The sequence below is a fragment of the Molossus molossus genome, unplaced genomic scaffold, assembly GCF_014108415.1.
Source record: "Molossus molossus isolate mMolMol1 unplaced genomic scaffold, mMolMol1.p scaffold_m16_p_19, whole genome shotgun sequence".
NCBI classification, from domain to species: domain Eukaryota; kingdom Metazoa; phylum Chordata; class Mammalia; order Chiroptera; family Molossidae; genus Molossus; species Molossus molossus.
In genome coordinates, this window is record NW_023425354.1 from 18,054,422 (window position 1) to 18,079,999 (window position 25,578).

General features: G+C 44.1%; 1 protein-coding gene across 1 annotated transcript in view; it reads left to right on the forward strand.

The window, feature by feature from the left end:
* The window catches only part of AATF (apoptosis antagonizing transcription factor), a 102,541-nt gene extending 80,941 nt beyond the window's left edge, over nt 1–21,600 (forward strand). Inside the window, exon 12 of the mRNA XM_036269294.1 lies at nt 21,265–21,600. Within this exon, the coding sequence (XP_036125187.1) occupies nt 21,265–21,328 (64 nt within the window). The 3' untranslated portion in view covers nt 21,329–21,600. The remainder of the gene's footprint in view (nt 1–21,264) is intronic.
* The last annotated feature ends 3,978 nt before the right edge of the window (nt 21,601–25,578 follow it).

Genomic DNA, 25,578 nt, shown 5'->3' on the forward strand with positions numbered 1-25,578 from the left:
GAAAAATAAGAAACAATTGGAACCATCAATAGGGAACTAGTTAATTAATCATAGAAAATCATTCAATGCAATTATACGCAGCTGATAAAAGATGAGTGGAATGTATGTATTAACATAATTTTAAGTGGAAAAAGTAGTTTACCAACTACTATCTTCATTGTAATCCCAATTATTTAAATAAACAGATATGCGATAGAAAATAGACAGTAGAGCCCTGGCCATTTTGGCTCAGTGGTTAGAGTGTTGGCCCTCGGACCAGAGTCCTGGGTTTGGTCCCCGCTAAGGTCATGTACCTTAGTTGCAGTTTGTCCCTGGCCCTAGTTGGGGTCATATGGGCGGCAGCCAGTTGCTGTTTCTCTCTCTCTCTCTTCCTCCCTCTCTCCCTCCCGCTCTATCTGAAGATAAATGCAAAACTGTCCTCAGGTGAGAATAAAAAAAAAAGAAAGAAAGAAAGAAAATAGATGGTAATGCCTTTAAAAAATATATACTGTCACAGAATGATCTCCAGGTTATTTTGTTAACTGGAAAAAGAAATTGTGCTTACTTGTAATGTGCCTTGCTTTTAAAATAAAAATTAACTGAGTATGTAGGTACACATATCTATCTATATCTATATCTATCTATCTATCTATCTATCTATCTATCTATCTATCTTGTAGAAAATGCCTGGAAAAACCGTATGTCATAGTATTTTATCCTCACCCGAGGACATTTTTCTATTTTTTGTTCAGATAGAGTGGGAGGGAGAGAGAGAGAGAAACATCGACGTGAAGGGACACATCGAGTGGCTGCCACCGCACGACCAACCAGGGCCGGGGACAAACTGCAACCGAAGTACGTGCCCTTAGCGGGAACCGAACCCGGGTCTCTCCGGACCGCAGGCCGACGCTCTAACCGCTGGGCCAAACCGGCCCGGGCTGTCATAGTATTTTAAATGTTTACCTATGGAGAGGAGAATGGGATGAGGAATGGGCAAAGTTAGACTTTCAACAGTTAGTTTTTATACTTCTATTGTGCTCTGATCTTTTGCCATAAGAATGCATTCATATTAGTTGTCATTAAAAATAATGTCATTAAAAATAAGAAGCTCGCCCTGGCCGGTTTGGCACAGCGGTTAGAGTGTCGGCCCGTGGACCAAGGAGTCTCGAGTTTGGTTCCCGCTGAGGGCACGTACCTCGGTTGCAGTTTGTCCCCGGGCCCAGTTGGGATCATTTGGGTGGCAACCAGTCAATGTGTCTCTCATGTCGATGTCTGTCTTACCCCCCCCCCCCCCCCCGCTCAATCTGAAGATAAATGCAAAAGTGTCCTCTGGTGAGGATAAAAATAAATAAATAAAAATAAAAATAACAAGGACCTTCCTACCATCTCTCTGTATTATATATCTATATATATTTATGTTCCTTTTTTCTGCTGATAAAAACTACAGAAATATGCCCTGGCCAGTTTGGCTCAGCAGGTTGTGGGTTTGATTTCTAGTCAAGGGCATGTACCTGGGTTGCAGGTTTGATCCCTGGACCTGGTCAGGGTCGTGCCGGAGGCAGCCAATTGATGTGCCTCTCTCACATCGATGCCCCCCCCCCCACGCCTTGCCCACCTCCCCTTTTTTTGTACTCTATCTAAAATCAATGGAAAAATATCCTTGGGTGAGGATTAACCAAAAAAAAAAAAAATTAAGAAACTCTGAAACAGTGTACACCAAACTTCCCATATTTATTGCTGGGTGGGTGGAATTGAAGACACATTTTCCTTCTTATTCTATGTATTTCTGTAGTTGTTGTTGTTGTTGTTATCCTCACCTGAGGACATTTTTCCATTTTTTGTTCAGACAGAGTGGGAGGGAGAGAGACGAAGAGAGAGAGAGAGAGAGAGAGAGAAACATTGACGTGAAAGGGACACATCGAATGGCTGCCTCCCGCACAACCCAACCATGGCCATGGCCGGGGACAGACTGCAACTGAGGTACGTGCCCTTAGCGGGAACCGAACCCGGGCTTCTCTGGACTGCAGGCCGACACTCTAACCGCTGAGCCAAACCAGCCAGGGCATATTTCTGTAGTTTTTATCAGCAGAAAAAAGGGACATAACTATGTATAGATAAAGATATAGATATAGATATAGATATAGATATATAATACAGAGAGATGGTAGGAAGGTCCTTGTTATTTCTTTATAGAAGTACATAAATGAAAACTCTTCTCTCCCCTACAGTTTCTGCTCTATGGACCATATGGATAAAACTGGCTTTTTAATATCTGACGAACTTCTCTTCCCACCCTACCTCCCATGTTTTAAATCATGAAAAAATACAGTTTTAGGCTCTTTTGATTTCTTATTCCCAGAGGCAGCTGCACATGTATGGTTCCCATCTAGCCTAGATCTAGGGAGTGAAACCCTCTTTTTTCTTTAGTTGTTCTTAGTGCCAGTTCATTGTTCCACACATCTGTCTAAATTGGATTAATATCAAGTGTTTGGGCTTTGGGGAAGAGGGACCCAAGTGCTGTTACTTGTCCTTGAATCTCCCATATCCCTTGTCTAGTTTGAGCTAAAAAAATTTACACTTGGTCAGTTTGAGTTGAAACTGGAACATCTCTCTCATTAAGAGAGAAAAGAAGAGACCTTTACTGTTTAGTGGCACTTGCACTGTTTTTCCTGTGGTGTGGTCATGTGGTCTGCACAGTGTTATCTATTTAGTTAATTTCTGCTGATACATACTCTTTTCTCCTGCTAGGAATTTTTCTCCTCAAGCAGTCTATTTTAAAAAACACACAAAAACCTTTTAAAATTTAAAAGTAGCTCAGTTTGCACCCCTGTGTTACCAGATTTTTCTTTGGGGGTTTTTTCTTTCTAGATAAACTGTGTATACGCCTTTAAATGCCTCTTGTGCCTTCAGGTCTCCTTTGTTAGTAGTGAAAGTTTCATGTAATCCTTGTCATTTCTCAGGTGCAGGGCCGGTAGGTCTTCACTCCATCATGAGAAGTTGGTCTCTGTTGCAGGCCTGATGCACAGCCCCAGTACTGAGCAAAAAGAAATCCCACTTTGTCCACATACCATGTGTTTGCATGAGAGGGAGGGAGGACATGACCATGAGCCTAAAAATGATCATGGGCTTCGCTAAGCCCCTGGGGACCCTTGGCATGGGACAGTTCAGCTCCCGGAGCAGCTACCTTCAGAGTCATTTTGCTAAGAGGCCAAAATATCATGTGATATTGTAGAGACAGTTATCAGTGGGTGAAGGAGGGAAAGAGGTATGCTGTTCCATTGGTAGAGAATTCCTTTAAGCACATTGTTACCACCAAGAAAAGGTCAGGATATCACCTGCAAGATGTACAGGAGAGCTGTTCACATCTCTGAGTATTGAAGGACGTTTCAGAGCAGCTTACTTTACATGGTGTGAACCCCCTGGAGTGCTGTGAGACCAGGTGAGTATGAAGTACAACTTTAGATGATCTCTCATTATAGTTCTAACAAAATGAAGAATTAGAAGGTTGTGGAAGAAATCACCTGTTTTTGAAAGCCTCTCTGAGATAGACTTGTAAAGAAGTTAATTCTTCATTTGTTGTGTTGACGGGGGTCAGACAGTAAAATGCTAGTGTGACAAGCAGGAGAAGCAAATTCTGAGACCTCAGAGACAGGTTATGATGTGTTCCCCAAAACTGGCCATGGCCTCATATTTGGGAAAGGGAACCACTCGAACTGCTTGCTCTGTTGGCATGATGGCTTTGGCTGTCAGTGTGGAACAGGTCTCAGTAGCAGCAGTCAGCTTAATGTGTGCCAAGGAAAAGAAGTGTTTGCCTTGCGCAGCTGCTGCTTCAAGAGGGTCCTGATTTTGGTACTGACCCTTAAAGGTGTAGGTTACTGTATTTTCATATGAAGCTTTTTTTTTTCTTATTACAAAAATGATAGCAATATTAACATTTTATAGTTACTCCATTCTTTAAAGAAATTCTCAGTAGGAACAGCAAGAATTTCCATTTTGTCCCACCCCCATATTCACTCCCAAAATAGAAAACACTTTTCCGATTCCTTTCCTAAAGCTACTGGCATTTTTAAAAAGAACCTGGAGAGGATCCTTTAATGATAACTACTAAGCACCAAATGCATTGTTTTACATCTGGAGTTTTAGAAAAGAAACGCACAAATGTAATCCAGCCTTGTAAAGTGCTTTGTCAACATCACTGCCACGCTGTTCTTGAGGTGCCTCGGTGTAATAGAATTTGTACAGGCGATTTATCTTTGGCTTGCCATTTTTGTGTGTGTGTCTGTACCTTAATGTGGGGACATTCTCCCACTCTACTGAAGATGTTCTTTTTCCCCTACTTGGTAACCCAGAGGTTACTTAGACCATTTGTAATTCCCCCTTGCTAACTTGACCCCTTTCCGTAATAGAAATAGGCATTGAATCATGCTGAAATATTCTGGGGTAGTTTGCTCAGCATTTGAGAGCACATCAGCTCATTATCCGAGAAATACCCTCCACAGAGCATTTTTGTTGGTTAAAAACTTGCAAGCAAGAATGGTTAAGATATAGATGTTTTCTCAGAAGCTTATCTTCTAAAAAGACACAGGTTATTCTGACAGGTGAAACAAGTCCGGGCGAATATGCAACACTGATCTAATCGGTATGAACGAGAGCAATATTTTCACTGGTGCCACCTTTCACCAGTGTCATTAAAGGCTCCCATTACTCTTTTATTAGAGGCTCCCTCTCTTCCTTATCAGATTACAGAATGAACATAACTCATGGCAGTGATTTGATCTCTTGTTAAAGAGGATTACAGCTTTGCATTAACTCAGATTGACACAGTTTATAATTCGCTTGTTGATACTCAGGCAGGCCGTATCACGTGTTTGACCCCCCAGCAGTACTGAGGGGAAGGGACCCCCATATATCATCATTAAAGATGGCGTCTAGCACAGAGATAGGAGGCACAGGGCTTTCCTCCTCAGTAATGTCAGAAAGGACAAAGGATATATTCTCAAGTTCACACTTGAGGCTTGGGCCAGAGTTCTAAAACTGGGTTGAAAAGAAAACATTGATACTGTTTTCCTCTATTTTCCCTGATTTGCTGCTTGTTCAATCTCACACGATTCTAGAGAATTTGCATTCTCAAATTGAAGCCTTGGTTCCAAGCAGGATGTAGAGTGATAAAAGCACATCTTCTAGAAAGAGATTGTAAAACTGAACAGATAAATCTTTCCTCAAAATGGGGCTTCTTGACTATAGTTCTCATTTCTGCAGTCAAATGCCCATCATTTCTTCAGAGGATTATGAATCCTTTTTATTCCCCCAAAGGGATATTTCACATTCTTTAAAGTGAGTGTAAATGTTTCTCCTAAGGACTTACTGTTTTTAAGTTTTTGTATTTTATTATTATTGACTTTTCAAATATAATATCTTATAGATATTGTATTAATTAGAACTAAGTAACTTGCTAGTGGGCAGGCAATAGCCAAATGTCTTTTCCATTAATTTAGGTTAGGCTTTCACACATCTTAGTACATTTTTCACAATGATCACTGAGCCAGCATTAGATTGCTAAGATATGTAGACCATTTCTGTTTCGAAGTGCATTCATCCTTCTCTCTGATTTATTCACCCTAAGTCAGCCACCCTATTTCTGATTGGCAATGAAATGACATAGAAAAATATCATATTCCACTTATTGAGCATTTACTATATGCCAGACACTGCACTAAGCCCTTCAAGTACAATTTCATTCATTCCCTATAAGAAACTATTAAAAGTATTTCACATTATCTGCATTTTATGGTAAGAATTCTGAGGCATAGAACAAATAAGTAACTTGCCCAAGTTAAACAGTGAGTAAGTAGTGGATCTGGTATACTATATGCACCTAGGAGTGTGGCCCCTAACCCCTGCTGCTGTGTCCAGAAAATCAGCAAGCTTTTAGACATATTTGGGAATGATATGCCAAGGGGATGCTCCTTCTTCCACACCCAGTACACATACACAGAGCCTATCTCTCAACTAAAAACTTGTTTGGGAAAAAGAAACAAAGTAAAGAACTTGTTTGGATTAAAATGATTTCTCCTTTTCTAATAGAGATGCTTTCTATATAAGAAGGTTTTGCCTGTGAAGTCATTCACATTTTAGTGTGAATCACTGAATTTCCAAACCCACTTTTATGGCTATACCATTCTGATTACAAAGACCCTAAACCTTGAAATTAGCTTTGAAACCTGATCCAGCATATTCAGTCATTTTGCTCTTATAGTTCTATCTCTGCCACACCTAGGCACCTGTTCCCTACTTTCCTTAGAAACAATATATTTTCCCCCTACAATAACCACAATATATGCTTACAGAAGAAGTACAGAAAGGACAAAGAAAAATTCATCTGTTATCTGCTATTGAGAGTTGAACATTATGCCCTGGCCAGTTTGGCTCAGCGGTTGGAGCGTCGGCCTGCGAACTAGAGAGTTGAACATTATTAATAGTTTTATGTTTTCTTGAAGAATATTTTTGTGTATGTATTTTATGAAGATATATACATACATGTTTGAATCCCTTTTTTCAGTTAACTTTATAAGTATTTTAACACCATAAGTATTTTAAAGACATTTTAATAACTTTATAATATTCAATTATGGAATATTTATTATTGGACATTTAGGTTGTGTCTGGTTGTTTTTATTCTCTTTAAGTAATGCTGCAATGAACAGATTTGTATTGAAATCTATGTTCTAAGTTTTGCTTGTGTCTTTAGAATTGGTTCTTAGAAGGGTAAATCCTGGGTAAAAGACTTAACTTTCTAATGATTCTTGGTAGGTTGAACTAATTACCGTGTCCCTTCTCCCCGTTCCCCCCTCAGCTGAGGCTTATGTCATTGCACCTTTGCTAATATGGAGGGTTGTCATACACATTTATAACAAAGACACCTTATTGAGGACCGAGAACGTGTAGGCACTGGACTAGGTATCTGATGTTTATTTTCTCGTTTAATAGCAAACTTAGAAAATCTGTATATTTATTAATCATGTGTAGTTCTATTTTTATCCTTATTTTTCTCTTTTTAAGATTTAGTTTTCCTCTGCAGTTTGTATGAATTTTATATATAATGGTTTATGCTATATTTTATATTCTTGTAGATTATTCTTATTTTTGCTTACCTGTTAATTTTAATCGCTTTTATTGATCATATATAACTTTTCTTTTTTTATGTAATCAAATATATAAAGCCTTTTTCTTTCAGATATTTTTCATTGCTTTGTGCTTAGGCAATCCCTCCTGCATCCCAGTGTTTTCTCTAAGTCTGATTTCTTCTCTTACTTTTAATCTGCTTGGAATTTTATTTAATATACAGGGGTGGACAAAAGTAGGTTTACAGTTGTAATACAAATAAATAATATGAGAATAAATAATAATCCAAGAATAAACTGTTTCACATACAACTGCAAACCTATTTTTGCACGTGCACGTACGCGTGCGCACACACACACACCTGCCTCACTCCCAGTGCCTATATTGTTCAGTGGTCTCTACGCTCCGTTTCTACAGCTTCTTTTTGAGTCCAGATTTTTTCTTTTTACTTCCCCCATAGACTGTTGCCCTAACAACTTCTTAACCACCAGCCTGATCTAATCAGTGCTGTGTATCATTGCCACATTAATGCCTTCCTAAACACCACTTAAAGCAAGTTATTCTTCATTGTCTGTAGAGTAAAAGCCATACTCTTGAACCTGCCACTCAGGCCTGCTGTGAAATGTCTCCTTGCTACCTTTTTCTCTTCATCACCTGTTTTGGTGCACATACCTTTGTGTAATCCCAGAACACACTCCCTACTCCTCCCACTTGTGTCTCTTAATGCTGTTCACTTAACCTGCCCCTGCCCCACCTCGGTCTCTCCTGTTGCCATGTTCAGGTCCTTGGCTAACACCAGCCTTTCCAAGGAGGCTTTTAGATTCCCAGCCCTCACTGAGATAGGGGCTCCTTTTCCCTTGACCCATGTTTTATTTGTTTATCTCTAACAGCATTTTCTACAATTCACAAAAGCACCTATGAGTTTTTTTTTTCTTGCTAAGAATGCTTAACTTATAAGTCAAAGTAGTATGCATGTTTACTGCAGTCTTGTATTTGGTATCAGCCTGGTTTTATGCTCGTATACTTGGATTAATGTACAGGCATACCCCAGAGATACTGCGGGGTTGGTTCCAGACCACTGCAATAACGAAAATATCACAATAAAGTGAGTCGTAATCATTTTGCTGGTGGATAGTCTGGCCTTCAATTTGTAAAAAGCTCAACATCTGTGAAGTGCAATAAGATGAGGTGTGCTGTGTTATGATTCAGTTGTATCTTGCCTTATTATATAGCAGTTTTGTAGCACAGGTGTTACTTCAAAACAATTTATTTAAGGTCTTTGCCCAGTTGTTGTCAGTCTTCCCTAAGGTAGAGGACTGATTTAGGATTCTTGAGCACATGGTATGCCCTTGCCCTCATGTGCTGTGTGACTCTGAAGGCTCCATGTGCCTTAGTTTCCTTCTTTATAAAGTGAAAATAGCCCTTCTTGCTCATTAGATTCTTGAGAATGAAATGTTCTTTTAAATTTTTTGTTTTTGAGAAACAAATTTTTTGTTTTAAATTAATCTATATGGATAGTTATTTAAATAAATAACATTTATGTTTTCATATGAGTATGTATATATTATGTCATGTCCATTTGCGTGCAACACAGACACATCCTTTTTTATATAAACCTAAAGAAACTTGGCTCTAGGTCTGCTGTCTGAAATGTCTTTAAAGGTCTTCAGCTTATAAGTCTATTTACAATTTGCTGCTAAGATTATTTTTGCAAACGGTCCTAAGATAGATGAGCAATGGTTTCTTGCCTCTTTTACTGAAGTTTTTCCAAATCATCTAGCTCCTGTGACACACTCTTGTCCACTCCCACAGCATTTTGTACATGTCCACATTATATATAGCATTTACCACCAGGTTGTGTCCTATCTATGGATCATGTCTTCACGCTAGAATATTGCACTACTTGAGGGCCAGCTCCACATCTTCTTCACTCATGGCTACCTGGAAAAGCCCTGGAAATGAAGAGTCCATATTTGGGACCTCATATCCCCAACCCTTGACCTAGAGAGTTTGTGAGGTCATATTTACTTAGTATGAACCCTGGGAAAAGATCTTTCATGAACACCCTTATATTTCCATCACTTCTAAGAGTGTATACCATAAACTTTATATAATTCTATAGGTTTTCTCCTGCCCATGTTGGCTATGATATCTATACTGGGTTTGGTTTCTGGTATAGATATCATACCAGATATCTATTGGTTACGATGAAACATGGCGAATACAGACAGGCCTCTGTGATGAACAGTCACAGCTTTAGGTCAGTTTTTTGGACTGCTTTCAGGATTTGTTTTGTTTAAGAAGACAACAGCTCTGGAATGGATTCTGTCTGTGCATTAACAAGGCCTAATAGTCCCTGGTTACCTTTTGTTATTTTTAGTGTTGGTATTAAGTGTCAAACCAAAAAGGGATATTTAGATAAAGGGCATTGCCTTATTGTTCAAGGTGCTGGGAAGCCAGTATTTGTAAGGAAGCTATTATAACTACCCTGGAAATGAGGTCCTGAATGAGCCATAACCACACCTTGTGTTCTACCCATTGTCTCCCTCTGGGGAGCAGAACACTTTATAAACATTAACTCTTTTACCCTCTGGGCACCTCCACTTAAAGGTAAATAAGACTGAAGGCTCTTTCTTCTCCAATATAGATGAGGAAACATCAGCCCAGAGAGGGAAATTACTTGATCAGAGGCAGGGGAGGCATTTGTGGCCCAGGGTGTTTGGAGTCTCAGCAGTGAAGCTGGACAGCGTGGTGGCCATTGACACCCAGGAGACCCCGCTCTGTGTGGTTCCCCTGGTTCCCCTTTCAGCTTCTCAGAGGCTGGTGGGGGTTGGGCCTTTTGTCTCGTGTAGAATGTGAAATGCTGCAAAGACGAGCAATTGTTCTTCAGTGCTTTGTGCTCCTTTATAAAAAAAGAAGAAATCAATACACATTTTCTCCTACACGCACTTGGCAGCATTCCGCCTCCTCATCCAGCTCTCGGTCCTGCAGGGGAGGCACAGCTCTGCAGCAAAACACACTCTCCAGGTTTCAGGGGCAGAAATGCAAAGTACTCATTTTGTACTGAGCAGTCAGGCTTTTAAAAGCCAGTCACATAGCTGGCCGAGGTCATCCAATTGCTGACTTCAGTGACTAGTTGGTGAACTGAGTTGGGGGGAGATGGCCGAGTAGCTGAATCCTGCACAGTACTCCCCAGGAAAGTGTACCTAGCAGGTGTCTGGGACAGATCTTCCCTTTCCCCCAATTTCTCTCTGATTTACAGAGGAGAAGGGGGAGTTCTTTGAAGAGTTATGTTAAAAACCACAAAGATTGACAGATGAAGGGCATCAGTTTGCATTTTATCAATTAATATAAGTAAACTGTCTAAACAAGAGCCCTGTCTCTGGGTGGATTTTATATTTTAATCAGAAAATGTGGTATTGATATCTGTAACTCTGTTTATAAGCTTCCTGCCATTAAACAGTTAAGTGTGCAACATGAATAACAAAGAATTTGCTGCCATTAGTAACAGAAATGATAGTTTAGGTGACAGTCTTGCCTTGCAGGGCCAGGGGTAGAATTCAGTGTCTAGGTGGGGAGGCAGGAGCTCTGGCTGTGGGCTTCATCCTTCGCGCAGAGATGTTAGAGCTGAGAGAGCATGGGTGAGAGAGATTTCAGGGGAGAGACTGGAGGACGAGAAGAGAACCTAGGAGAAGGTCGATGCTCCTGGCCAGGAAGAAGGTAAAAACAACAAAGAGGGAGGAGGGGAACCAGGAGATCCCAAGACCACGGCACCCTAGGGAGGAGTGTGTGGGATAGTCGCTGGTCAGCAGTTAGAAGTGCTCTCTGCGAGCGTCCTGCGGGCTGGCCGAGCCGGTGCATGGCAGAGTTGCATGGCAGTTGCTACCTCGGGTGTGTTTGCTGGGTACTTGCTCGTTTTATGTTTGGGTGGTATTGGATTTTTTAAGTAAAATAACTCGAACTTATTACCAGAAGTAATAGAAGACCTTGCTGGAACCCTGGGGGCCGATAGTAAATACCTTTACTAATTTTCATGTGTTTTGACCCCTTAAAAGTAAAAGTTACACTGGAGCCGAAAGATGCGTCATCCGCTGCCCCCCCCCCCCCCCCCCCCCCCCCCCCGCTCCCCAGGCGCTGCATCGTTGGACAGCAGCCTTGATAGGGATACAAATGTTACCCCCACGTCAGTCTCACCTTCGTGCGGTGGAGGAAGTGATTCACGTCCAAGCAGTGAAGCATCCTCCGGCTTTTAACAGGAGCTGTTAGAGGGGCTGCTGTTTGAACAAGGAGCTTCATCTTCCTGAAGCCAGCAGTCACAAAACCGTAAACACAACACCGGCCAACTCTATTGCCAGGATCGTGGCGGCTTGACGTTAATATTAAACATCTCCAGCAAGGCAGAGACCTCTGCAGCTCAGCTACAGAATAAAAATAAATAAAAGTAAAGAGAAAACCCTGCTAAAAGCGGTGAGATGATTTGTCGTTTTTTCTTTGTGAGGCCATTTGTCTTCTCTCGCATCAAATCTGTTATAAAACAGTCAAACTGTGAAAGTGGAAATCATCCCAGGAATGTGGAATATTAATGTACAGGAGAGGAGGGGATGTCCCCTTTGTCTAAAGAGTGCTCCCCTCCCCCTTGGGTGTTTGCAAATCCACCAAGGTAAACTATTTTTCTTTAAAAGAATGTGGAAGTCTTGAAGCTATTGGTAGGATGATGGGAGTTTCAAGTATTTTTCTGCCTTTGTTCAAGTGGAGTGAATTTGTAACTGACTTGAGAATCGGGAGGGTGCATAAGTGAGGAGAAAACCTTACAAATTTACCTCTCCTTCCCTCCTCACCTCTCTACCCTTCTTCTCTCTCCTTCCTTGCCTTGCCTTTCAATTCCTTTGTTTGGGCCTGAACCTGCGTCTTTGAACATTTATAAATCTTCAGTCTGTCTGATCTTTAGGAGACAGGCCAGAGGCCATATGTCACCATCTGTAATTTAAAGCGGTGGGGCTAAAAGCATTTGCAGAGGTTTGAAGGACCTAGTTCTGACCTGACCGAAAGAGCGAATTGGAACAGACCTTCTAGAGTCTCCTTCAAGCACTGGGGAGGATGGTGATAGAGCAGACACACTAGGTAATTTATGGGCCCAGTTTGCTGGGAGCCACTGGAGTTGGTCCGCTCCAGAAGTGCGTTGTGTGCTGCCACCTTGTGGCGGTTTGGGTGTTTTGGAGCTTCTGAAGGGTTCAGCCAGTGTTTGGAGATTTGCCTTGTATCCGGATTTAGGTAATTAGTGATAGACAGGGTGTTCTCTGAATCGCTGCTACTTTGCTAACTTGATCCTGTTAAGAAATAAGCCCTAGGTAAGAGATGATTGCTTTCTTTTCCCCTCATTTCTTTGTTTTGTGTGTGTGTTTTGTCTTTTGGTATGAAATTGTGATGAGATTTCAAAGAAAGAAGCCTGTGCTCCACCTTTTGTTGCTGGGGGAGGTTGGGAGGAGAGTGAGGGAGAGTTAAGTGCTGACTTTTCTACTACATTCAGGAATTCTAAGGTGTCTACGCTCATCATCTGTGCGTGTCACTCTGACTGAATGACACCACCTCCCTGTAAGGCCATGTCTGTCTCCTCCCTTGCTTGGACTGCCTTCCTTACAATCCAGTCTTCCTGAGAGATGAAGTTCTGTGTGTGTCCTGATCCAATTCCTGTGACCTGCGTATGTTTACCCTCTGCCACACGCCGCCCCACGAGTACGGGGCAATTGCTTGCCATTTGGATCGATGTATTTCCCCTTTTAGGTCATAGAAACATTTTTCAAAAACCTTCCTCTCACCTGCAGAGTCACTGACACAGGAGAATGGGTTGGGTCCGAGGAAGCAGAAGTAATGAAAGATTTTTGTCTCTAGTGTTTTGAGGCATAGACCACAGAGCACTCAGATGGTTGTGGTCAGGGTTGGGAGGGTCCCTTCATTTGGTGTCGTTAGCACTGCCTAGTGATAATTGGCAAGGTATCTTGTGCATTGATGTCTGGAATGCTGGGCATTGGTGGACAGATCAGAAGAGAGTGGAAGCTCTGAGAAGGCAGAAGTGTGTTGAGAACACACACGTGAGGCCACAGAGTCCAGCTCTGAGCTAAGTAGGCTGTCCCAGCTGTGTCGGGGTTGGCTCAGAGGGTAAGGGGGCCTTACCACCCACCTGGCAAACTGGGGGGCTCATTTCAGTCGGGATGGCAAGAGAACGCCAACTTTGTCATAGCAGGAATGGCGTGAATTTTCTTTTTCCCGAGGAAAGAACAGGCTTAGTTAGAGGAAGACATCAGATAGTTGAAATGCTGCGACAGGGAAGAGCAGGCAGCCTTTTCCTCTCCTGGCTCTGGAGGGACAGGCCCGGGAAGCAGAGCGGCCGGGTTGGGGTCAGCATAAGGAGGGATGTTTGTGTGGACTGTTCTTCACAGATTTGCTGGCTGCGTTCACCTCCCCAATTGAGCTTCTGCTCGGCCGTTCACAGCCCTAGATCAGAGAAACGAGCACTCGTCTCATCTTTGTAATCCTCCACAAAATCTTACAAAGTTCAGATAGGCATTGGAATGTAGTTGTGGATTCAGTACACCTTGGTGTTAGACTTACACTCTGAGGGCAGACTGCGCATCTAATGCATGTTTATGAGCTTCCACAGCACTAATAAGTAAACTGCTTATTCAGATAGATGAAATGTGTTGGAATCAGAACAATGTTGGAACCGGAACCCTTCGTCTCACTCTCCCTTTGTGTGTTTCATCATCCGTTGATTCTTAAATGTATGTCTGAGGGATTAAGTTAAGCAGAAACAAACGCTACCCCACTTCTGGATGCAGCACAAGGGTTGTCCGTCTGCAGAGAGGGAGAGGATTAGGAAGGACGAAGGGTCAGGATGCATTCTGGGATGTGTCTTGTACATTAGGGAGACTACCCACATTGAAGTAACAAATGAACGATTTCAGATTAATCAAGGGCAAATTATGTGTATAGTTGTAAGCAGGCGAGCAGCAATATTGTCTCCTCTGGCACATTTGGAAGACTGTCCAGAACTCCTGCGTGTAGTACTTGCTCAGAGAATAGGAGTTCCTCCTGGAAGTTGTATAGGTTTCTTTAAGGAGCCGTGGCTTTGCTGCTTTCTCTCTATGGTCCTCCTGCCTTTGGCTGCAGGGATGGGTAGGGTCAGTTCCGGGATATCTTGGAGGCTTGGGGGTTTCTGGCCAGAGTAGGGGGTGGGCAGCTGGTCCAGCTTCTTCAGTATCCCAGATGCTGCAAGCTACTGAATCTAGCAAATCAAAGCCCCACACAGATCATCTCCAGGTTTAACAGGCTCCGTACTGTTTGCTCGTCCGTGTTGCAGTGGGTGAGGAGTGCATCCATAGAGATGAAGGGAACACAATTGGGTGCACACGTCTGGGACTACATTACTGTACATGTACCACACTCATTTAGGACTGTTTAAACCTCACCTGCCACTCAAGTGGTCGCATTTCACAGTTAGCTAGACTGCATACTCGAAGTCTCTTTTCAGAAAAGTCACATAATAAGTCGAATCTCTCTCTCTCTCTCTCTCTCACACACACACACACACACACACACACACTGTCTTTATGGAAAATGGCTGCTAATCCATGGTCATTTTTTCCCCAGAAACAGGTTTTATGATAATATAGTAAAAATATTAAATTAGAAAATGCCTCACTAAGGGTTATAAAACCTTACTACACTAGAGATAGGTAATTATCCCCTCTACAGCCTAAATGACAGTTTAAAAGAAATAAAAATGTTAGTGCTCATTACTTGCTTTTGTAGGTTGCAATAAAGGGTAAGTTAAATTTTAATTCAAGGAAGAGCCCCTGCTATCGACCTTCTACCTTAGGTCCAAGTCCTGTTAATTACTCTGTAGGTTATTCTCCTGCATGATACCAACATTAATACATTTTCTACAGTGGACATTCCCACTGGCCACTGAGGCCAGCTGTGTGGGGGAAGGGATAACAAAGGGGGAAGGCATTTCAGCTCAGTGATTCAAATCTTGATTCTTAATGTGGTAGAGAGCAGGAGTTATGTATTTAAAAAAACACAAGTTCATTATGCATAGCCTTAAGGGGACTTCAAGTGTTAAACTGTACAGTTACCCAGAGAATCCGATAGAGACAAGGTTAACCTGAGGATTGTTAGTTGAGCTTCTCTGCATGGCAGAATCCGGTTAGTGAGGGACATGTCCTCGAGGCAGAAGGCAGCCTGACCCTCTGTCCCATGGTGGTTTTTTGGTACCTACTTTTATTTTTAGTTTTGTTTTCTTTTTATTTTTATCCTCACCTGAGGACATTTTTTGATATTTTGTTCAGATAGAGTGGGAGGGAGGGAGGGAGAGGGGGGGGAGAGAGAGAGAGAGAGAGAGAGAGAAACATCGACGTGAAGGGACACATCGAGTGGTTGCCACCCGCACGACCAACCAGGGCCGGGGACAAACTGCAACCGAGGTACGAGCCCTTAGCGGGAACCGAGCCCCGGTCTCTCCCGACCGCAGGCCGACGCTCTAACCGCTGAGCCAAACCAGCAGGGCTAGTTTTGTTTTCTTTAGTAGGGAACAAGGGGTATGTTTCTTTTCAGATGCTTCTACCTTTCCCTACACAGTGGCACCACATCTAGCCCCCGTCTGGGTTTGGGCCAAGCTCAGTGTGCCCTGCACACTCGGTCTTCATCCTGGGGTGTGCAGAGACGTCCCGAGGGGCAAGTAGACCCAGATGTGTACTGGTCCCTGAAGCGGATCCGTCTTCGAGTGTGCCTGTGCTGGGCCTGTCCCAGCTGTCCTCTGCCCACCTGACACAAGCCCACCTTGAGCCTCTCCTTGCTCTGACCTGGCACATGGCCCTGCAGTAGAACAGCCTCCAGGGCACCACACAAAAGACAATTCAGAATGTCGGTGCAGGGACTGAGAACAGCATTGACTAAGGGCTGGGTAACTAGTCCCTTCAGGTTCTGTGGTTCCCAGGCCTTTATTTATTTATCTTTTTATTGATTTTTCAGAGAGAGAGGAAGGGAGAGAGAGTAGAATCATCGATGTGAGAGAGAAACATCAATTCTACACGGTCCCCACTGGGGATCGAGCCCTCAACCCAGGCATGTGCTCTGGCTGGGAATCAAACTGGACCTCTCAGTCCATAGGATGATGCTCATTCACTGAGCCACACTGGTTGGGCCCCAGGCCTTTATTTTTAACAAAATTGCAGGAGAAGTTTATTGTGATGTCAGCTGGTAGACCATTAAAGCTAACTTTTGGTGGCAGATCACTATGTGATTTTTTTTTTGTTTGGCCATATAATTCAGAAAGAATTCAAAGAATTGAGTGACAGCCCGGCTGGTGTGGCTCAGTAGACTCAGTGTTGTCCCATGGACTGAGAGGTCTGGGTTTGATTCTCTGTCAGGGTACATGCCCGGGTTGTGGGCTCGATCCTCAAGTAGGGGGCATGCAGGAGGCAGCTGATTGATGTTTCTCTCACATCAATGTTTCTGTCTCTCTCTCTCCCTTCTTCTCTCAAAAATCAATAAAAACATTTTTTTTTTTTTTTTAAGAATTGAGTGTCATTGCTCTATCAAAACTCTTCCATTCCCTTCTACTTGTTTATGTGACAAGGTCTCAGCATTTATGTCTACAAAACCACAAGCAGGAACAGGGTCAATGCTGAGCCCACCTTCAGTGCAGCAATAGATGACACTCCTCCATGGGTTCATTAATGAATGGAGGGAGGCCTCACCGGTGTCATCAGGAGACACATTTCCAGTAATGTTTTACTTACTTATGTATGTTAAGTTTCTACCAAAATTATAATGCACTTTATTATATTGTTATTGCATATATGATTATATCCTAATAATATTGTCATGGTGACACAGTCCGGAAGTAATTTTTAAAAATTACTTAGAGCCATATGGTCTCAAGAAATTGAAATATATTTATTTCAACTTTTTAAATTTCAAAAAGTGTTTTCAATTTACATATTTTTGTAGCCAAGAAATATGAAAGGGTGATCAATAAAAGACTTTCAAGCATAAAATAATTATATTAGGACCAAAATCTCTAGGGAAAAGTCAAATGAAAGTACACATTTAAAAAGAAAAAATGCTATAAAATTTCCAGGTTAAAGAGTTTATGTGTTATTTAAGTGAGAGATGATGGGTAGCAAATCAATATGGTACATTGATTCCATTGGGTATATTACAAAAGGGATGTAAGAGTTTTATTTTAAAAGTTAGTGTTCATCCCTGACCTGGTAATTCAATTGGTTGGAGCATGGTCCTGTGTGTCAAAAGTTTGTGGGTTCGATTCCCAGTCAGGGCACATTCCTGGGTTCCAAGTTCCATCCCCAGTCAAGGAGTGCACTGGAGGTAACCAATCAAGGTTTCTCTCACTCCCTCAAAATCAATAAAAAATAAAAAATAAACATATTCTTGTGTGAGGATTAAAAAAAGGTTTTTAAAAAAGTTAGTGTTCACAATATTCTGGTGATTATTCAGTTTATTGAAAAAATTTATATGTAAACTTAAAAATGTATGAGGGGGTTTTATCAAATTCTGTTGGGGTATGCAGAGAAGCTGGAGGGCCAGGGCCCCCGACTCCACCGTGGTGGTGCTGTTTTCCCAGGCTCCACTGGGCTTGTGGCCCACAGGTAGGAGACCCAGCCAGCACAGAGCCTGTGCAGGGACAAAGAAGGGCTGGGACAGTGCAGAGCAGTGGGCATCCAGGGTCTCCATCCTGGTGACGTTCCTGGACCTGGGGCAGGTCGGCTTTGTTCCTCTGTAGAGTAAGGGCTGGCGGGGGAAATGAAGAGGGGACCAGGAGGAGGGAGCAGAGAAGCCGGTTAGGAGGCTGTCGCATATTCTTGGTCAGAGATGGTGAGATCTGAAATGGTGGAGCCTGGAGAAACAGGGAGCTTGAGATGCTTTGGAGGCACAAACAATCCCTGATTGGTGGTAGTGGGTAAGGAAGACGCAAAGTTGAAATTACTTGGGGATTTTTAGATCGGAATAATCTCTTGCTCGTATTCTCCCTCTTAGTAAAAAGATTTTTAAAATCCAGATCACTCAGCTTTCCAGGTTGCTTTGCCATGAACAGCCACATCTGTTCGTCAGCTTTGCCCACCTGAGTGTGAAACGATGTTCTCTCAGAACATGGGTTTCAGCATTTCACTCTGCTCCTGACAGTGAACCCTGCTGCCTCGGCCCAGGTACCTCTCGCTGCTGCGGTGCCAAGTGGAAGCATTTGCTTGGTGGTAATGATGAGGTGCAGGCGGGCTCGGGGAGGTAGGAAGGGTACAATTGCGAAGGCTGAGTAGCATGTGCCTCTGCATTTCTCTCTCATCATATGATGCAGCCTTAAACTCACACTGTCCGTGCCATTTAATTTTTTTTTTTTTATCCTTACTCGAGGACATTTTTCCATTTTTTTGTTCAGATAGAGTGGGAGGGAGAGAGAGGAAGAGAGAGAGAGAGAAACATCGACATGAAAGGGACACACCGAGTGGCTGCCATCCACATGATCAACCAGGGCCGGGGACAAACTGCATCCGAGGTACATGCCCTTCGCGGGAACTGAACCCGGGTCTCTCTGGACCGCAGGCTGACACTCTAACCACTGAGCCAAACCAGCCAGGGGTAATTTTTGATGTGGAATGGTGAGAGTCTTATATTTACTGGCAGATAGGCAAGCTGCTGTGTGATGAAGGAAAGCAAGGGCAGCGTTTCTGTTGCTTATGCTGTGCAGCTGGTAATGTGGAAGCAACTGCAAGTGAGGCCGTCTGCCTCTCATTTGCATTCAGTATGAAGCTGCCTTTCACCTTTGTGGACTGCTGTCTGAGGCTGGCTGGGCTGGCTGGCTGGCTGGGACTGATTGAGCTGGTTGTCTGGGACTGATTGGGCCGATTATCTGGGCTGGTTGTCTGGGCTGGCTGGCTGGGACTGGTTGTGTGGGGCTGGCTTTTTGGGGCTGTCTGTCTGAGGCTGGCTGGGCTGGGCTGGCTGTCTGGGACTGGTTGTCTGGGCTGGCTGTCCGAGGTTGGTTATCAGGGCTGGCTGTTTGGGGCTGGTTGTCTGGACTGCTTATCTGGACTTGTAGTCTGGGGCTGATGGTCTGTGCTGACTGTCTGGGGCTGGTTGTCTGGGCTAGCTGTTTGGGCTGGCTGGCTGGGACTGATTATCTGGGCTGGTTGTCTAGGCTGGCTGTCTGGGCTGGTTCTCTGGGACTGATTGTCTGGGACTGGTTCTCTGGGATTGATTGTCTGGGGCTGGTTGTCTGGGCTGGCTGGCTGGGGCTGGCTGTCTGGGATAGCTGTCTGGGATGGCTGTCTGAGGCTGGCTGTCTGGGCTGGCTGTGTGGGCGAGCTGTCTGGGATGGTTGTCTGGGGCTGGCTGTCTGGGCGAGCTGTCTGGGATGGTTGTCTGGGGCTGGCTGGCTGGGCTGGCTGTGTGGGCGAGCTGTCTGGGATGGTTGTCTGGGGCTGGCTGGCTGGGCTGGCTGTGTGGGCGAGCTGTCTGGGATGGTTGTCTGGGGTTGGCTGTCTGGGGTGGTTGTCTAGGGCTGGCTCTCTGGGACTGATTGTCTGGGGGTGGCTGTCTGAGCTAGCTGTCTGGGGCTGGCAGAGGGGAGGCAGGCCCTGATATAGCAGAGGAACAAAAGAGACATGGATTCAGGGTGAACCTGCTTTCTTTGTCTGGAGGTCGGGGCTGGTCCATTGTTCAGGCTGAGGGTACCAGCAAATTCTTGCCACAAAATTTCTGTACCGAGATTGGAGAGCCACTGTTTCCTGGCCTGACTTTCCTGTCTGCCCTGTGGTCCTCAGAAGGATAAGGTTAGTTTACATTCTTGGCTGCTGCAGTTTCTTTTTAGAGATCTTTTTCTTTTAAAAAAGTTTTAATATGCTCTTTCTATTGCTGTGTTTTCTAATTATAGTACCTCTATTCCTACCGCAACTGTAGCGGGGTGACTTCAAAAACAGACTAAGTTTTTATGTTAAAGTCTTGTTGAACCAACATAGCCGTTTGAAGGGCGGGTTTTTTGTTTTATTTTGAAAGTCAGATTTGCTGATGATGACGCTCAGATAATGAGAGCACTCTTAGAAGCCAGTTTTCTTAACAAGAACAACAGGCTATATTTTGGCATTAGATCCTGAAAGTATAAAACAGAGTAGGCCCAGCTTTATTTCTGGGGCTTTTTCCTCAATGACTGGGGGCCTTAGCCCTGGCTGACCTTCACTCAGCAGCCATGGATCGCTGCCTTAGGTGGCTGTGTCCTCCACAGTCCCCCTCCGTAGTGGATTTCACCTGCTCAGACCCTCATGGTTCCTTGTCTCTCTCTCTTTGCCAGTAGAACCTGCTCTCTCCTCACAGGGAAAGTGTTCTGAAGCTTCTGTCACAACAGCAGGAGAGGTCCTTCCCCCACCCCATCTTTCTGAGATTATCCAGGGCTTGACACATGGCCTTGACTGGATAGTCATGTATGTTACATTTGAAACAGAGGTTAGAAGTGATCATTTACTTGATTACCAAGGACTCAAGACCCTGGTATGTTGTGGTTTTCATAACATCAAACCCCAATTTTAGAAATAATAAATTAGCCAGTCAAATTATTTATTAGATTGAGAACAGAGAGAAGGTGCTAGGGGAGTTGGGAAGAACCTTGGTTCTACTGAACGGCTGCTCATGAGACAGTAATTGGAATCTTGTTGCTGGGTTATTTTCATTGTTTTTCAAGTACTGCCAAGTCCAAGAAAATATATGAAAACTAAATTATATTCCCCTACATCCCATGTCTGATTGGATCCCCCTCATCGTGTGGCAGTCTCCTGCATCCTATTAAAATATTCAGTCTTGCTTTCTTATTTGAAGAGCCTGTCTGTAAAGGGCAAACTTACGGAAAACTCATTCCCCAGAGATGGGGTGTCCAGCTACACTGGACCATTTCCATATTTCACTACTCCATTGGCTTCTTCTAGGTTTCTCCCTCTCTCTGTATTTGTGAATAAGAGCTGTGGGATGCATTTTTAATTACACGGCTAGGTTTTCAATTGAACAGACACATTGGGGTGTTTCCCAGCTTCTTAGTTCTTTTTTTAACCTTGAAAAATTAACCAATGTGTTAACCAGTTTGTTTTGTTTGTTTTCTAGGACAGAGTTGTATCGATCTCTTTTTGGCCAACTCAGCCCTCCTGGTGAAGGCCATCGGGATTGACAGCGTCCATATCTCCTGCTGCAGGCCTTGAGGCAGGGCCTCCAAGTAACTGCTGCCGCCTTGGCCAGGTTGGCCACTCATCCAGCCCCAAGTGGAGAACCCACTAGCCTGAGGGGTTGTGCAAGTCAGGAAATCCCAGCGAAGGTGTGCTGTTCGGAACACATGTGTAACAAGTCCCAGGACACCCGGAATCACGTGTCTCTGTCTCCACGCTTCAGTGTGCAGAGGGCCCTCCCCGTGTCCTGTAACCATCACAAATAAAAAGCATTGTTACTGCCTGTGTGATTTCTTAAGCAGCATGGAGTTAAGTCTGATTTAGGGCTCTAGCAGGGTGACGGGTATGTCGGGGGGTTTTCACTTTTGTCTTAGCCAAGAGGGCTCTGATGACATAGCTTCACAGAAGGAATCATTCGGCAGATGCTGCTTTCTGGTGGATAATATTTAGCAATTGATTGTGGCTCTGAGGAGCAGGGAACCCCAAAAACCTCATAAGTTATGCCCTGGAGACTTTGTCACTTGGAGGTGTTTGCTGATTTGTTGCTAAATCTGACTTGTTTTTTGTTTTTTTCTTTTCACCCATAAAGATTCTTCTGGGGTCCTTTTTCATTCTCACCATTCCTAAGCCACTTATTGAGATCAGCTCTGGTGTAAATCTAGCAGGAGGAAATGATTCACTTGTTTTTCATCCAGAGGTCACAAGCTGGAAATTAAATCCCCATAAGGGGGATTTATTGGCCTGCTGTGGTCAATATGCAATGAAGATTATCTTGCATAAGTAATGTGTGTGGACCAGCATACGAGACTGACCATCTCCTAAGTGCCTGGCCCAAATCTTTACTTAATGCTATGGAATTAGAGAAGAAATGTTGCATCCAGGCCACTGAGTACAGTTGTAAGTTAATAACTAGTCATTGTTTTTAAAGTCATGTTCTCATACGGTTTTAAAAGGTCAAAACCAAGTGACAGATTTTTGTGCCCAGGACTCCCATGTATCATTGACTTAGTGTCTGGGGACTGCCGTGCCCAGAGGCTGGGCTCCAGACGCCGTCAGTCCTGAGTGTACTCTGCTTCCCAGTTTAGTGTGAGCATCAGTGTCTGCTGAGCTCAGGATGGGGCACGTGGCGGGAGGACGTTCTTTCCATTTCACGTTAATTGGACCCTGGAATGTGGTGATTTGTTTTTCTTGTCTCGGTAGTTACCTCTTGGGCTTGACTGTCAGGGAAATGTTTAATTTTCAGCGTGTCTCCAGTTACCCAGAAGATCAATCAACAGAAATAGAGTTCCCCCACACTCACTCTCTCCAAAATGATCACTTTTAAAAATACAGGACAAGCAAGCCTGACCGTCTAGCCTGAGGATTCCAGATAATTCACCTCAGAACGGCCAGGAAGTAGCCTCGTCATGTTGGACTTCAGTGAGCTTCATGCTAACCCATGTTTCTTTAAAAGACAGAGCCTTTGTCCTAGTCACTCTTAATTTAATGAAGAAAAGGATTTAAATAGGTACTTCAAAATATTTGGAGTCCAACCTGTTTAATTAAAACGAATTAAAATCAGGGAAGATGAGAAAGAACAGACAGCATGAGCAAGAAAGGGAGGCCTGCATTTTAAAATTCAGAAGACCACCCTCCTTCCAGCCAAGAATAAATTGGAAACTGTTTTAATTGGCACGGATACTGCAATTCAACTGTTACTAGACAGATTAGTTGATTGATTTGCATTTTAATAAAACTAATACTTTACATTTTGGTAGCTGATTTTTAAATGAGTTGAGAACTGTTATCGAGAGTTTCGATCCAGAGCCCTTTCTTGGTGTTGACTGAAGCATTCCTCCCTTTTGTGTGGAATGTGCTTATTTTCCTTCCGCCCAGCTGACTGCTTCGTGCACGACAGTCCTGAGCCACAGACCTTGGAGTCCTCAGTGCAGGGAGGTGGTGCGCTGGCCCCTGGATGCAGGCCGTGCCCATGCAGCCCAGGTTCGCTCGCACCAGGGACAGCCGCCGGGGGCAGGCACTGGGCCTCTCCTCGGGATAGAGAAGATAAGGCTGCTTCCTTGTCCTTGTTTGTTTTACATTAAGAATTAATTATAGAAAAGTAAACGGGACAAATAAGACTGGGCTGTAATCCACCACCCAGACACATCCGCTTCTCGTTACTAATGGTGCTCACAGCCTCCTTGTGTGTGCAGGCACCGCCACACCAAGTAGCCCATCCCCCTCGGGCCGTGAGGATGGGAGACTTGGTGTTCACTTTGGGGCTGTTTGCAAGTTCTTACCCTTTAAAAACATAAGAAGAACACCCATGAGGTCATGTCTACCATCTCTCCTCCACCGTGTACACACCATCAGCCGAGAACCAGTGGTACATAGTACGTCCATTCTGCATTTTAATATTAAGAGTAGAGTAAAAAGTTATTGCCATGGTTTTGCAGATCTCAAGTATTTTTCCTGCTAACTAGTAGTTCCATTTGGGGCATGTATCTTCAGCACCTAACTACTTCCCGTCATGGAACGTGTAAATGCTTAATTATTTGATATGAATAATGTTACAGGGAAATATTTGGGCATAAAGCTTGTTTATTGTCTTTTAAAATTACTCTTTTTTTGGCATATTTTTAGGAGTGCAGTGAACCAAGTGAAAGCATCCGAATATTTTAAAGGCTCTTGGAACACATTACAGAGGCTTGTCTCGGGGCCCTTCGTGCCTGAGGCGGGCTGAGAGGCAGAGTGGAGATTGGCCCTGGAGTCTGATCCTGGGGCTTATTTCTTGCTCCCCAGGGAACCCTTCAAATCAGCAGCCTCCTCTGGGAGGATTAAAGAGCTACCGCCTGTAATGTGCTTTGAGATGTTCCCATGAAAGATGGTGGATAAACAGAAAGTGACACCATCATCTCCTTCCCCGGCCCCCCTGTCTTTTTTCCTGGCTGCTAGATTCAATCAGGTTTGCTCTCCACTCCCTCTGGTTTTCATGCTCCGGGGACCTCAGGTGAGTTTCCCTTGCCGTGTGGGTTTGCCTTCCTCCCAGCTGCTCTGTCCAGTTCTGGTGTGTAGCCATTCTCTCCAGTCACACCCAGTGTTGCTTACTGAGCACCAGGAAACCCTAGAGTCCGACAGAACACCAGGGAAGGTGTCCTCCATCCCATCCTGCTACAGGCTCCGTGTCTATCCCCAGTTGGGAAAAGTAGGTTCCTTGAAGAGGTTGATTTTCCTGGTCCCCACATGCATTGCTGAGACCTCTGAGATGGCTTCCCCTTCACCGTTTCATCCCAAAGGAGCTGAGTTTGAGGGCTCAGAATGAATCCAAATGTGGCGTTCGTCATAAACCATGGAAGCACTTCCCAGGACATAGCAGCCACCCTGTCTATGGAGTGTGTCGATGCCAAGACCCATGTCTGCCTGGGCTAGACTCACAATGAGGCAGCCATGTGTCTCACAAAACCACAGGCTGTAGGGGTAGAGGGTGTCCTGGAGGAGCCCCAGGCTTCTGGCGCAGGGGTGTGGGTGTTCTAGGCCAGGGTGGCTGCCCCGCTGGTGACACCGATAGTCCTACCCCATGTCCTTGCATTTAACGAAGACAAGTGCAAGCAGTGAGCTTTGCGTAAGGCGAAGGAACCTTGTTTTCTGCATCTGAGTTTGTGTTTTTACTTTTTAAATTTATGTATGTGCCTGTGTGTTGGGGCAGCTGTGCTAGAAGTTAAATTGAGCTTGCGGCCCTGGCCGGTTTGGCTCAGCCGTCAGTGTCGGCCTGCGGTCCAGAGAGACCCAGGTTCGGTTCCCACTAAGGGCATGTGCCTCTCGGTTGCAGTTTGTCCCCGGCCCTAGTTGGGTCGTGCGGGTGGCAGCCATTCGATGTGTCCCTTTCACATTGATGTTTCTCTCTCTCTCTCCCACTCTATCTGAACAAAAAAAAAGGGAAAATGTCCTTGGGTGAGGATTAAAAAAAAAATTGAGCTTGCTGTAGTCGTTCTTTTTTTAAAGGTTATCTACCTTGTTTTCCTTCCATCTTCTTTTGCTTTCTCTTTCTTCATAACATTTCAAAAATAATTGCCAGTAATGTGGTAAGTTTGTTAAATCTCTCTTCGGTCCTGGGGATCCACACGGCCCAGCTGGTGCGGATGCATCAGCGCGCCCCTTGTCCAGCACGGCCCTGTGAGTGAGTCTGCCCCGTCTAACTTGTTTTTCTTGTTTATGTGTAGATTTCCTTTCTTGCCCATGGCGTGGGGCCTGCCAATAGGGTCATTGCCTCAACAGC